Source organism: Triticum urartu, chromosome 2, assembly GCF_003073215.2.
Source record: "Triticum urartu cultivar G1812 chromosome 2, Tu2.1, whole genome shotgun sequence".
NCBI lineage: Eukaryota > Viridiplantae > Streptophyta > Magnoliopsida > Poales > Poaceae > Triticum > Triticum urartu.
The window spans coordinates 454,621,319-454,635,452 of NC_053023.1; the positions used below are offsets into that span (position 1 = coordinate 454,621,319).

Here is a 14,134-nt window from a genome sequence, read left to right on the forward strand (position 1 = left end):
AGCACCCTCACGACCGAGGCAGAGGTCGCGGTCGTTGCCCCGGGCGAGGTCTTCATGACTCGAGGCTGGAGCGAAATCGCTTGGGTTTGCAGGACAAGAGGCGCCTTCGCGATCCACTTGGAGTACGACGGTGCTTCGGTGATGTTCTTCAAGGTCTTCGATGCGAACGGGCGCCGGCTGGAGTGCTGCCCCGGGAGAGGTGGCCGGGACCCTGCTGCGGCGAGGACTAGGCCCGCCGACCGCTCCCTTGGTGGCTCCTCAGGCGGTGGAGGCGTCGGAGGTTCCAGCGACTCCGGCGAGTTCTTCGCGACTCCGGAGACGAGCGACGACAGCTACGAGCCCCCGAGCCGGCGCCGCTCCTGGAGCAGGGCGGGCTCGTCAGGCCGCCGCCGACTCTGATCTGGATGGGGTTGGCGCCGGTGCTTGACAGCCCACTGTTGATGATGGCATCTTTTGCAGGGGCGCGCGTAGTTAGTGTCCCTTTAGGATCTGTTCCCTGCGAGGAATCAAAGACTCATCCGTGGGGGCTTGTAAGGTGCCTGTGATCCTGTTTTGTTAATATAACCCTTGTCGTAGAATTGTGCGAGTTACTCATTCCGTCTTAGCTCAGTTCTCCCTTTCGAACCTCGCGAGGGCTTGGTGCTCTACGCCAACAGGTCCCGGTCCCAAGGCGGCTTCAGCCGTCGCTGGTATGCCAGGTCGCGATGCCGTGGTCAAGGCCACGAGGCGAGCGACCCGGAGTCCGGTAAGAGCCCCTGAGTCGCAATGCTCAGGAGGTCCCCTTTGGCGCTCAAGCAGCCGTCGTTCGGTGAGAAAGGGGAGCGGGGTCTCTAACAAGGGATTGCATTAGATGCGGGGATGGTGCCACGGTAGCTGGCGCTTCCGGGTGGTGACTTATCTCGAGAATCAGGGATCGCTCTCTGGTGTTTCGCCGGGTCCGTGCATCGGCAGGCATGAGGTTGCTCGGCGAGGTCCTCACGTGTCCCTCCCCTCTCTCCTTTGCTCCCCTTTCTGCTCTACGTCCTCGGGTCCCGGCCCTCGAGCGGGTCTCAGCCGTCGCTGGTATGCCAGGTCGCGATGCCGTGGACAAGGCCAGAGGGTGAGGGCTGGAGAGCCAGTAGGAGCCCTGAGTCGCGATGCTCAGGCACCCCCCTTTAACGTGCAAGCGGTTCGCGCGGATGAGAGTGAAGGAGACACCGCAAGGGCCTCGCCTGATGCAACTCCTTTAAGAGATCCTGTAGACCCATCAGAGAAAGAACGAGGGGTTGCCACGACAATTGACAGTCAGCCGTTGGTTGCTTCCGAGGGGTAATGTGGCACTGAAGGCTTGACGAGGTGGCGCCATGCGGGGCTGCCGCGGCCAGAGCTCAGCCATCCAGGTTTGTCGGCGTTGCAGGGACGGACCCATGCGCAAGCGTCGTGCCATTTGGGAGCAGTTCTGTCAGTTGGCGTCAGTTGAGCGGGCAGCTAGGTCAAACACATTAGCCACGAAGGAGTGGATTCATCCAAATAGATGCTGAGAAGGCGGACATCACTGGGTCAGGCCCGAGCGACTTAGGGATGATGCAGCCCGAGGGGCGCTCCCAACAAGGTAAGCTAACAACATGAAATAAAAGGGATACATGCCGCAGGGACGGACCCACGCGGCCTGGGAATAATGCAGCCCTGGGGGCGCTCCCAGCTGGAAGTGAAACTTGAAAGATGTCACCTGATGACATTGAGGACGAAGGGGTGTTGGTGTAGCAGACTCGGTGGGCTGCGGAAGCCGATCCTCACGAGCCCCCAGGCCCGGGGGCGTCGGGAGGCTCCGGAGGTGCTGGCGGCTCCCCGCGGACCATCTCCATCTCCGCCAGGGCTGCGGAACGCCTGGCCTCTTGTGCCTCCATGATGCCCCTCATGAGGCGCTGGTACGTGGCAGCCGCGTTCGGCAAGCCGTAAGGCATGCGAACGTAGCTGTGGGGTGGACCTCCGCAGCGCCCCACTCACAAGGGCCAGAGGCGCTCCAGAGAGGCGACTCGGTTGAGCCCTGGTATGTCGATGCAGACGCGTAGCCCACCATCCTCGCCTGGATGGGGAGCCACTGCTGGTAGACGGCGGCCGCCTTTCATGACCCTTGACTCCTATAGCTCCTGAATGGCCTTGCTGACGAACTCCTGAGGGTCTGGCTCTCCTTGCCTTACTCCTTCTTGAGGGAAACGTGCTTCGAAACACGCATCCATGTGGTGCCCAAGCGCCTCCCTCGTGACCCTAGCCAGGTCGGTGTCCCTCCAGGAGAGAGCCCCCGAGCCCTGCCTAAGGAGGGCGCTGGGCGCGCTTTCCTATGCGATGGAAGGAGGTTCCCCCTGGGTAGGCACGGGCCCAGAGGGGCCTGCCTCCTGAGGGGCCGGGCCGGACAATGTCTTCTTCTTCTTGGGGGCGGTCTCGGGAAGCCTCCTGCTTCCGCGATCCGGGTCTTCCAGTGACGCAGCCTGAAAGGCTCGTTCCAGGGAACACACCGCGTCCTTCTCTTCACAGGGCACCGTGATGACTCCGCCACTTCCTGGCATCTTGAGGACGTTTTAGCCGTGGTGAGCTACGGCCATGAACTTGGCCAGCGCTGGGTACCCAAGGATGGTGTTGTACGGCAGGCAAATGTGAGCGACGTCGAAGTCGATGAGCTCGGTGCGGTAGTTGTCACGTGCCCTGAAGGTGACAGGGAGGCGGACCTGCCCAATCGGGACCGTGGAGCCGTCGGTGATTCCGGAGAAGGGCTTGGTTGGCTGAAGCTGGCTGTAGGGCACTTGGAGATTGTTGAATGTTTCCACGGACTGGATGTTGAGCCCTACCCCGCCATCGATGAGGGTCCTGGTGACCACCACGTTGCTGATGATTGGGGAATAAAGCATCAGGAGGACTCCGGCTATAGCCGCACACTTGAGCTGATCTGCTGAGCTGAACGTGATGGTGCATGCCGACCACCTGAGAGGGCGCGTGGCTTCAAGCCTGGGGAGGACTGCATTCACTTCGCGGGTGAACTGCTTGAAGATGCGTTGAGAGGCTGGGGCCTGAGCCCCGCCCAGGATGCAGGCGATCGCGCGCGGCTCCTAGAAGCCCCCAGCCCCCTCGTCTTGGTGGCGGTCCTCGTTTCTCCTTGGCTGCGGCGGCAGCGGAGGGAGGCCTGCGTTGCCTTGCGGGCGATCCTCGCGAGGCTGATGCCTCCAGTCTCCCTCGCGAGGCGGGTCTTGCCAGCGATCCTCGCGAGGTTGATCGCGCCACCCTTGGCGCGGGCCATGGTCTTCCCAGCGTCCTGCGTTCCTTCCTCCTCCTCGATCGTAGCCCCGGTCACCGCGGTCGGGGCGATGGCCGATCCTTCCTTCTCGCACGGCTCGGAACTCTTGACATTCGTTGGTGTTGTGGGTGTGGAGGTCGTGGTACACACAGTACCGACTGCCCTTGGAAGGTTCGGGCTGATCTCTGCCCCGCTTGGTGTCTGGCTCTGCCGCGAGCACGGCAGCCCCCTTGCGCTTCACATCCTTGGCCTTGGGCTTCTTCTCTTCTGGGTCTGCGGCAGGCAGCTCGAGGAGGGAGAGATGCCCTTCCTCAGCCCTGGCGCACTTGGTTGCCAAGTTGAACAGCTCCAAGGAAGTGCACGGGTCTTCATGCATCGCCAGCTCCTCCTTCATCTTGACATCACGCACGCCGTCGGAGAAGGCTGAGATGATGGCCTCCTCAGCCACCTTGGGAATCTTGAGGCATGCGTTGTTGAAGCGCTGGATGTACTTCTGCAGGGTCTCCCCGGGTTGTTGCTTGATGCGGCGCATGTCGCTCACGGCGGGTGGCCGGTCGTGAGTACCTTGGAAGTTGGCGATGAAGCGGGTGCGCATATCGTCCCAGGAGGAGATCGTGCCTGGAGCCAGGTTCAGGAGCCAGGTACGGGCCCCGTCCTTGAGTGCCATGGGAAACCAATTCGCCATGACCTTCTCGTCTCCGTTGGCAGCTTCGATGCCCAGCTCGTAGAGCTGGAGGAACTCCGCAGGGTCAGCCGTGCCATCGTAACGAGGAGGCAGGTCTGGCTTGAACTTGCCGGGCCACCCGACGCTGCGTAGCTCGGTGGTGAAGGCACGGCAGCCTGTTGTGGCCACGGGAGGCCTTGGGTGACGGAGAGCTTGGTCTTGCATGTCCCCACGCGCTGCAGCTGGGTCTTGACGTGCGGGAGCAGGAGCATGGTCGCGACGTGCTGGAGCAGGGAGCGCCCGGGCAGCTTCTTGCGGGCGAGGGACTTCTTGGCAGCTCTGCTCTTGCTGCGCTGGCACCTGACGGAGCGGGTTCCGCCCAGGGGCCACGCGCCTTGGAGCCATGGCGCCTTCTTGAGGAGGAGGCGGCTGGGGCGCCGCCGGAGCTTCGTCGCCCGCGCGGGGCGGGGTGCGGTGCAGCGGAACGGACGGCGCAGGAGAGCCCCCTGCGGTGCGGACGAGCTCGGCGACGCGGTCGAGCCATTCTTCGTAGACGTCGTCGACGGGACGGTAGTGCAGGAGCTCGTTTGCCGCGATGAGCGCAGATCGAGCCTCCATGGGTGCGCGGAGCGCGCGGGACGAAGACCCAGCTGGGGTGAGCGAGGGAGTTGCGGTGCGGCCGTCTTGCCGCACGGACGGATGCTGAGACGATGCTTGCTGCTCGTCCCCCGCCGGGCCGGTGGCGGCGTTGACGGCAGGTGACGGGGAACGGCGAGGACGCCCGCCGATAGGAGCCGTCTGGGCGACGCGGGAAGCGAGAGCGGCCCGGCGCTCGGCGCGGGCCCGACGAGCGTCAGACATGGGCGCGATGGTCGGAGGAGAACGGGGTGGTGGAAGATGAATTCCGGCGCACCCCTACCTGGCGCGCCAAATGTCAGATTTGGGGTTCCGGCAGACCCTTGAGGTTCGAACACTGGGGTGCGCGCGGAGATTTCGCCTCCTACCTACCTGCACCCCTCCGCCTCGCTAAGATCTAAACTATGGAAAGAACAACACGAGAGACACAGGGTTTATACTGGTTCGGGCCATCGTTGTGGTGTAATACCCTACTCCAGTGTGTGGCGTGGTGGATTGCCTCTTGGGCTGATGATGATAAACAATACAAGGAAGAACAGCCTCGCGAGGGTCTGTTCTTGGCTGGGGCGATGAACTGCTGGGAGGAGTTCAGTCACCCTTCTCTCTCTCTCTCTCCGATTGTTGATGCCTCTCTTCCCTGGGGTGGCTAGTCCTATTTATAGAGGCCCTGGTCCTCTTCCCAAATATCGAGCGGGAAGGGAGCCAACAATGGCGGGCTAATTTGAAGGGGGACAGCTAGTACTAGTTATCCTGACAAAAGTAGTCTTCGCCTGCACAAAGCTCTGGTGGTGACGCCGTCTTGGGCTCCACGATGACCTCCGTCTTGCAGTCCTCCTGGTCTTGGTCTTGTTGCACCGAAATGGCAACCATTGCCTGATGCCTCGGTACTCCGCGGCTGCGCTTGCTCCCTTTGCACCAAAGAGGAAAGGAGGACACTGCGCGGGCTGGCGCCCGCCTGGCGCCCTTGGTCGTCATGGCTTGCGTCACGGGCACCTCATGAGGCACCCCGCCTTGATCTCTCTGCCTCCTCGCGAGCCAGCCTGATGAGGCCGTGCCTGAGGAAGCTCCGCGTCGTCCGCCCCGCGAGGCTTGGCCCCTCGCGAAGGTCTTGGGTCTGTGTTGATGAGGCTGGGCCGTGCTGGGCCCCCCTTTGAGCCACGCCGCAGGCTGCAGGCAAGCAAGTTTGGGGACCCCCGTTCCTAAAACGCCGACAGTAGGACAACCGATTCTTGATGCAGAACTCGTGTCGGTCAAGATGTTATTTGAACACATCCCCCACTTTGATCCGTAACAAGCACATCTCAATGGGTGACTTCCAACGCACAAATTAATATCCTATTTGATCCCAGCGCAAATACAAGGTTGTAAGCATTAGACCTCATACCCGTACCTCCTTTTATTTTAAGTGTTTGAATCATTGTTTGCTTGTTGATCCGGTCGAAAGCTGGACTTGACACTGACAAAAACTTGCTAAAGACCATCGCTTTCAAGGGAGTCTTTCTCTCATGGGTTCGATAACTCAGGGTCACCTTTGAGGAAATAGGTGCAGGATACTCTTTTCTGTTTCAATACCGTATCAATAAAAGGAGGTATCAATACACACTTCACCCCTTATGAACGTATGCACGCACATCCTACCCTTAGGAACATCTTCGAGATACTGAGAGGACATCGTATTTTGAGATTGACGAAGTCACCACAGACTCCTCATATTCGACAAGGACGTCTCCTCTCACTAAACCAACATCATCGAAAAAACTAAAATAAATCCAAAGAAATGTGAGCATCAATGTCAAATTTAGAACTTGAACCCTGATGGGATGGTTCCACCACAAAGAACCTAAACAACGCCAGTTCGTACGTATGTTGTAGGTTTAACTACCCCTTTTATCTCTCGGTTTGTTCCAACAGAGGTCAATTCCAACAAAATTATATCACTTGCAAGTCAATAATCCTCCTCAATCCTCTCCAACCCCCACGAGAGAGGATTAATCGAAAAGGCCTTAGGAGTTCTTTTTGCATCTATGTACTATTTATTTAACAAAAATAGGTGGGCAAGACATTTTTTTGGGAAATAGCGGGACTCTGCTGCGTATTTTTATTAATTTTGGCACAAAAATCATAGTTTTATAACATTAAAATAGAAAAAAGAATAAGAAAATACAACAACAATTACAACACTGAAGAAAACATCATTCATTTAATACTATCTTTTACTATTCCTGATTCAAAAATATAAATCGAATGAGTTGAAACCAATGGCTGGGTCAACCGAAGTGCAGGCCAATCTTCTTGAAGTTTCACTCGGCGAATTTTAGAGAAGAAATTTTGCTTGGACAACGCCTGTGCTGGATCTGCATACCCATCTGCGTCGCCTCCAGCGTTATAGGGACCACGGTGACCGGGTCATCGAGACATCGACTGCGACCTGCAGCTCCCACAAGCAGCTCCGCGGGAGGGGACATCCAATAATAGCCAAGCCGTCCACACACCGGAACCACGCGCTTACATACGCCGTAGACTTGGGAGAGAGGCGGATTACTACGCTGCTTCTTCCGAGCGGCACCCATGGTTTTCTTTCATTTCGTGTGTGTTTTGTTGCCTTGCAATGCCGATACGGCCACATGACGCCCGGAGGCCCCGACGTCGACGCACGAGCACGACCATCCATTGCTTGTCTTTGATAGTCCCGACAAAAAGAAAGTAGGAGCTTCAACGATGCTGGTATGTCTTCCTTGTGGCTGTGGGAGATCATTCTTCTGCAATATCCAAAAAATTGTGGCGCGATAAGCTTGATCTATTAAAAAAAGGTCCAAGGTTCTTTTCTATATGGAGAAATTACCATAGTTTTGTAAATACTCTAGTTTTAATAACATAATTTTAGTAGTAAATAAAACTATTGGTATCTAAAAAACTGTAGTATTCTCACAACAATAAGAAAATACTTTGCTATCAAACATGACCTAAGATTGCTTGACATAAAATATTCCAACATTTGTCTTGAAATCTTCCAACATATTACGCTTACGAATAATTATAAACATACTTTTTGTAAAAGCATGTTAGACAAAAAAATGATTCCAAAAATTAAGAAAAACTATGACTAAATGGGCTGCGCCATGGCCGGCCCACTTAGGATTGCCCAGCAGCTTTAGGAACGAGCGCATACCGGCAAACCATGGAATTTCCTAACGGACGCTCGCTGCGTCGAGTTGTCGAGGCTTCGCACAGAGAGGCGAGCGACTAGCGATCAAGATGGGCCGGCCCAGTTAGGAGATAGCGCTGGCGCTACAACTTCCGGTTTTGGGAACCTTCTGGAGGGTTCCTGAACGGTTTTGGGAACCTTCTAGAAGGTTCTTGAACCGGGTTTTCACTGGTTTTTTCTGTTTGCTTTTTCTTTGTTGTTTTTCCTGTTTTTGCTTTTTCTTTCTTCCCTTTTCTGTTTCTTTATTTCATCTTTCAATTCCTTTTTCTTCTCTTTTTATTTTCTTTTAGTTCACGTTTCAAATTATGTTTGAGAGTTTCAAAACATCTTCCCATTACGAAATTGTTCTCCATTTCAAATTCGCGCTTCCAAATTTGTTCTCCATTTCAAAATTTGTTCTCAACATTCAAAAATTGTTCGCGCTTTCAAATTTGTTCTCCATTTCTAAATTTGTTCTCAACATTCAAAAAATGTTTGTGCTTTCAAAAACTGTTCGAGCTTCCAAATTTGTTCTCCATTTCAAAATTTGTTCTCAACATTAAAAAAAAATTCGTGCTTTAAAAAATTGTTCGCATCGTTTCAGAAACTGTTCACCTTTTAATGTTTTATTCGCAAAACAACAAATATTTTTTTAAAAAAAAGTTCCCATTTCCAACATTTGTTCACAAATACAAAAACTGTTCACATGTTTAAATTTTGTTTGCAAATGCAAAAACGTATGTGAATTTCAAAAAAATGTTCCAAATGTTGTTCACAAATTCAAAGCTGTTCAGGAAGTTCGAAAATTTGTTCACAATTTGAAAAACAAATGGTTTCAAAATTTGTTCACATATGAAAAAAAATCTTCTCATGTTTATTTTTTGTTCAAAATTCAATAGTGTTTGCGAATTTTTTTTAAAAAAAATCTTTTTCCCAAATTTTGTTCACATATTGAAGGTTCATGTTTTTCAAAATTAGTTCGCAAATGAAAATAATGCTAGAATTTTGTAAAAGTAGTTTTAAATTTTCAAATGTATTCATTTTTTGAATTTCTTAATTTTTTTTCTATAAATGTTTTGTGTTTACAATAACTAGTTGATTATTTCAAAAAATGTTCTCGTATTTAATTTTTTGTTCCATTTTTTAACTTTTTTGAGTTTCCCAAATAATGTTTTCCTTTCAAAAAGTATTTTATTTTAAAAAAAATCTTGTTTGGCATTTTTGTAAAAATAAATAATCTGCCACGTATTGTAGTTCATATATACCGGGCTGCCATTTTACACGCTAAATCTCAGTTATACAGTGGCTACGGACGCGCTTTCATGGCGGGAGGAGTTGTGTTCTATCCCTCGCCCACAAGTTTTTATGGAATTTTGTGAATTTGTTTTATTTTTTGCTGCTTCTGTTTGGTTTTTTTACGTTGGCGCTGCCACTCTTTCCCAAATAGCTTGCCTGGCGGAACGGCTAGCGCATAGCGTGCGCATGTAGAGATCACGGGTTCGATTCCAGAACTGGCACTTTTTTTGGCATCTCTTTCATTCAGCAAAGGACAGCAAATGGGCCGGCCCACGTGAACCGCATCCTGTGCGAAACGGCGACTTCTTGCCGCAATAAGCGGCATATAGGAGGTCCCGCAAACCGTATTCGGCGCCTTTAGCGCCCGTTAGGCATTTTTCCAAACGGGCGCATACCCCTCGTCCTCGCTAGGCCGGCCCATCTATCTTTTCCTTATCTATATATTTCAATCAAAACGCAAAAAAGGCGAGGCTGCGGTGAAACGAACCAACGACGTCCAGATTACGAGTACTACCTGTCAACTGGCACTTTTTTTGGCATCTCTTTCATTCAGCAAAGGACAGCGAATGGGCCGGCCCACGTGAACCGCATCCTGTGCGAAACGGCGACTTCTTGCCGTAATAAGCGGCATATAGGAGGTCCCGCAAACCGTATTCGGCGCCTTTAGCGCCCGTTAGGCATTTTCCCAAACGGGCGCATACCCCTCGTCCTCGCTAGGCCGGCCCATCTATCTTTTCCTTATTTATATATTTCAATCAAAACGCAAAAAAAGCGAGGCTGCGGTGAAACAAACCAGCGACGTCCAGGTTACGAGTACTACCTGTCAACTGGCACTTTTTTTGGCATCTCTTTCATTCAGCAAAGGACAGCGAATGGGCCGGCCCACGTGAACCGCATCCTGTGCGAAACGGCGACTTCTTGCCGCAATAAGCGGCATATAGGAGGTCCTGCAAACCGTATTCGGCGCCTTTAGCGCCCGTTAGGCATTTTTCCAAACGGGCGCATACCCCTCGTCCTCGCTAGGCCGGCCCATCTATCTTTTCCTTATCTATATATTTCAATCAAAACGCAAAAAAAAGCGAGGCTGCGGTGAAACGAACCAGCGACGTCCAGGTTACGAGTACTACCAGTCAACCACCACGCCACCAGACTTCAAGTGATTATCTACCTCTTCGCGTTCTTTTATTCTTTCGACTTTCAACTTTCCTTTTTTTTTTCTTTTCCCTTTTTTCGTTTGTCCTTTTTTCACTTTTTTTCCTTTTTTCCTTTTTTTCTTCTCCCTGGTTCGATGAACTTTTTCAAAATTAGTGATTTGTTTCCAAAATTGATGAACAGTTTTCCAACATGGATGAAAATTTTCAAATTTGATGAACTTTCTAAAATTTGATGAACTTTTTTCAAATTTGATGAACTTTTTTCCATTTTGATAAGAAAATTTTAAATTCAATGAACTTTTCTTCAAATTTGATGATATTTTTTCAAATCGATGAATTTTTTAAAATCAATGAACTATTTTCAAAATTGATGAACTATTTTTAAACTCGATGAAATATTTTCAAAATCGATGAACTTTTTTTCAAAAGCATTGAACATTTTCCATTGACTGTTTGCAAAATCGATGAACTTTCTAAAAGTTTGTGAACTTTTCTTCAGAAATGATGGACATTTTCAAATCCAGGATGTTTTAAAAATAATTCAGGACTCCAAGCTGTATAATAGACGCGGCCTCGCTTGTTCTTATACCATTGGCACTATCAGCACTGACCAATGACTAGATTCTGTGGTGGTTATTGAAGGTCGGCCAATGATGCAACCACCCGAGTTCGAATCCTGAAGGACACGCACCTTTTTGCGGTTTTTTGGTTTAAAGGTTGCTGCGCTCGGCCTTCATGGGCCGGCCCAACAGGGCGCGGCAGTGTGCGCCACGAAACTAACAGGAGCTCTCGTCTCGTCCTCGTCTCGCCCCATCAAAGGCTGCGATCCATTCCTTCGACGCATCTGTGCACGAGCGCGCCGCCGCCGCCGGGGGCCGCCTCCACCTCCATCGCCCGTCGCCTCAGCTCCTCCCCGTCCGCAAGCAAGGTACCTTCCCCGGCCAGCTCTCCTCGGTCTTTCCCCCCTCCTCAGTTGCTTGCTGCCGTCTGCCGCTGCTATTGCTGCCTCCCGTGCTGTGCCCCCGCCCCCGTACTGTATTTTGATCTCATCACAGTATCTCAAATGTCCAAAATACCATTTCTGTTCGGTTAATCCCCCTCACCAAAACTATTAACATAGCAGAACCTATCCTCAAAAAAAAACATAGCAGAACCTAGGTTAGTGGAGGCCTTTTGGACATTTATAGGTTGTCTCTCCAGCTTAGTAAAATTAGAGCAACGTAATGTAAAAACTAATCACCATGGAATGCAGAAAAAGGCACAACGCATGAGTATAATTTGTTTTTTGTCCACGGTACTGTATTAATGTCTATATTTGAGAGAATCCTTATAGTGACTACAGGTAAACTGTGGCAAGCAAGATGGCCCTCTCATCAGTTTTCAGGAGAGTAAACATCAAAGAATTGATCTCAAATGTTCCGGTCTACACTAGCTCAACAGGTAATGAGCTTAGGCTTTAGGCAGTCTGTGACATCGAAGTTTAGAATTTATATCTTCTTCCTTTTCTGAACAAGTGGCCTGATCCTAATCTTGTATGTACTTAATTCCAGAGACATCTGGAGGAATGAGCTTGGTCTTTAGGCGTTGGGCCACAAAAAAGACTGCTGGGTCAACGAAAAATGGCCGCGACTCTAACCCCAAGTATCTGGGTGTTAAGAAATTTGGTGGAGAGGTACCATCTTCAAGTGCTCATCATGGTTTTGATGTTTCTTCTTGTTCATGTCCTTGAACCAGATTAGCTGAATAATTTCCTAAATGACATGAAAATAGCTAATACTTTTGATATGTTGGCATCAGCTTTAATCATACCATACATTGTAACATTGGTAGTCGCTGTGCTATCTCATTATTATAGCCAAAAAAAAGGAAAATTATCTCATACTGCTCTCCAATGTTTACACTTGTTTTATTTTAACAGAAAGTGGAACCAGGAAACATCATCGTACGACAAAGAGGAACCCGCTTCCATCCTGGGAACTATGTTGGCATGGGGAAGGATCACACTCTCTTCTCTCTGAAGGAAGGCCATGTGCGGTTCGAACGGAATAAGCTGACTGGCAGGAAATGGATTCATGTCGAACCTGTAGCTGGGCACACTCTCCACCCTGTTTACGCCGATGGTTCAGCTACTGCAGCTGACATGGATCTGCTGTAGTGTTGATGTGTGCGTGGGTTGCAGTAACAAGTTGCTGATAGTTTCTGGGGATGGCTCTGCTGTTTTGCTCCGACATGGATACTTCGTAAGTGAACTTGTTCCAGCGAAAACGTTTCTGGGTTAGGATGATCGCAATAAGTAACTTCAGTGTATTTCTGATGTCATTTTAAGTATACATTCTGCACGAGACAGTGAAGGTTCACTTGTGTAATTTTTTGTTCGTATGCTGCTGCTTTTCTCTGAAATCAACAGTGTAACCTGCCGTTTGGTCTATTCTCATTTTCATATATACGGACTTGTGATTCACTGTAGTTGCTGTTGCCGGCAAACCATATGAACAGCTCGCCACGTGGTGCCTGATAGCCATAGCAGGTGCTGTCCGCTGCTGACTGGATGCTGAATGTGTCCTTTTGGGAGGAATGGTATGGTTTGTTGTGGCAGAAGCCTTGTTTGCTACTCCCTCCGTTCCAAATTATAGCATGTTTTTTCTCTGAATTAGATGTATGTAGATGTGTTCTAGTGTGTTTGTTCACTTATTTTGGTCCGTATGTAGTCCATACTGAAATATCCAAAACATCTTTTAATTCAGAACGGAGGTAGTAGTATTTCTCTAGATCATCATGATACTTCTTTATGGAGTACCTTACTCCTACTAGGCAGCCAAAACTTTCTGTGAACTACATGGTGTGTTGGATGAATCTTCAGGCTTCTGTCATTGGACAAGTTCAAGTTGATTGGTTCATGAGTTCTCATGTCGCTGGTGTAACGTTAATGTCCAATTTTATGTTTATTTCATCTGCTTTTCTGGTGTTTGTGGGTGTAGAAATACGGTTGTGTTAAGACAGTTCGTTTCTAACGCTCAGCAAGAGAATGTAGGCGGAAATTTATCAGAGCCTTGGATTGTTTATTGGGTTTCACACTGAAAACAGGTTCAGTTACAGTCTTTATCAAAATCTACAATAAAAACAGCTAGGAAAAATAATAAGATACATATCTACAAAATTTGATTGTTTCATTTAGATCAATTTAGATCTTTTCTCCAAGCAGCCAGTGGGTGTAGAATGCCAGCGATTCTTTGGGCTTGTACTCAGGAACAGTGTGGCCAGACCCCTGAAACATCGTTAACTAGTCAAAAACCCTCAGCCATATGATGAACTCTTGTCGAATTTAAGTTTGGTTCAGACATGGCATCGGGCAAGTCACTGAAGATGGAAGACGACAATCTAATATGCTAGATTCTCCTGCTGGACTTTAAAGCTTGCTTACATGCCTTTATGGTGAGGAAGGTGAGATTGTGATCATAGCCTTGTGTATATCTGCACTCGCATAAGACAAAATGACTTAAATCATTTCAGATACATGTTTTTTTTATGTTTCGTTAATCCTAACATGAAGTCCAAAACAACTCAACGACCAGCCAACTCTACTTCTTAATTAGTGGGATGAGGCAAAACATTTGCCCCGTTTAAAAAAAATAGTGATAAAAACATGGATGTAGCTGCTTTTCTTAATCTAGATTGCTTTTGAATTCTCGCAGGTGTTCAGTTCTCAATGACTGCTAGTTATGTTAGAGAGAGTTCTTGTCATCTATCAATTGGCGCATCAGATGGCAGATATATAACTAAACCAGAAACATATGTGAATGGTGATAATCAAGGAGAAAGATGTACAGTTGTATAGAAAAATGGTAGAACATCATACCCAGCAACTTGCCCCCCAAAGTGCCATGGTCGCCATGAATCGACAACTCGGTAGCCTAATGATCTGACCCATGCCT

At 49.7% G+C, this 14,134-nt stretch overlaps 1 protein-coding gene and 1 long non-coding RNA gene across 4 annotated transcripts; one reads left to right on the forward strand and one right to left on the reverse strand.

Moving 5' to 3' along the window:
• The first annotated feature begins 10,946 nt into the window (after window positions 1–10,946).
• Window positions 10,947–12,646, forward strand: LOC125537844 (50S ribosomal protein L27-like). 2 transcript variants are annotated; one of them, XM_048701160.1, is made up of 4 exons: window positions 10,947–11,130; window positions 11,536–11,642; window positions 11,753–11,874; window positions 12,121–12,646. In XM_048701160.1, the coding sequence occupies exons 2-4, from the start codon at window positions 11,564–11,566 to the stop codon at window positions 12,355–12,357; spliced, it is 438 nt and encodes a 145-aa protein (XP_048557117.1). In that variant the 5' UTR covers window positions 10,947–11,130; window positions 11,536–11,563; the 3' UTR covers window positions 12,358–12,646. The 2 variants fall into 2 exon arrangements, with proteins under 2 accessions (XP_048557117.1, XP_048557118.1); XM_048701161.1 differs by having other exon boundaries at window positions 10,959–11,130; window positions 11,545–11,642.
• Window positions 12,647–13,230: 584 nt separating this feature from the next.
• On the reverse strand, window positions 13,231–14,134 carry LOC125537845. 2 transcript variants are annotated; one of them, XR_007296122.1, is made up of 3 exons: window positions 14,059–14,134; window positions 13,624–13,673; window positions 13,231–13,467 (listed from the first exon to the last, which is right to left on the reverse strand). It is a non-coding gene; the product is annotated as an uncharacterized LOC125537845 (long non-coding RNA). The 2 variants fall into 2 exon arrangements; XR_007296121.1 differs by having other exon boundaries at window positions 13,542–13,673.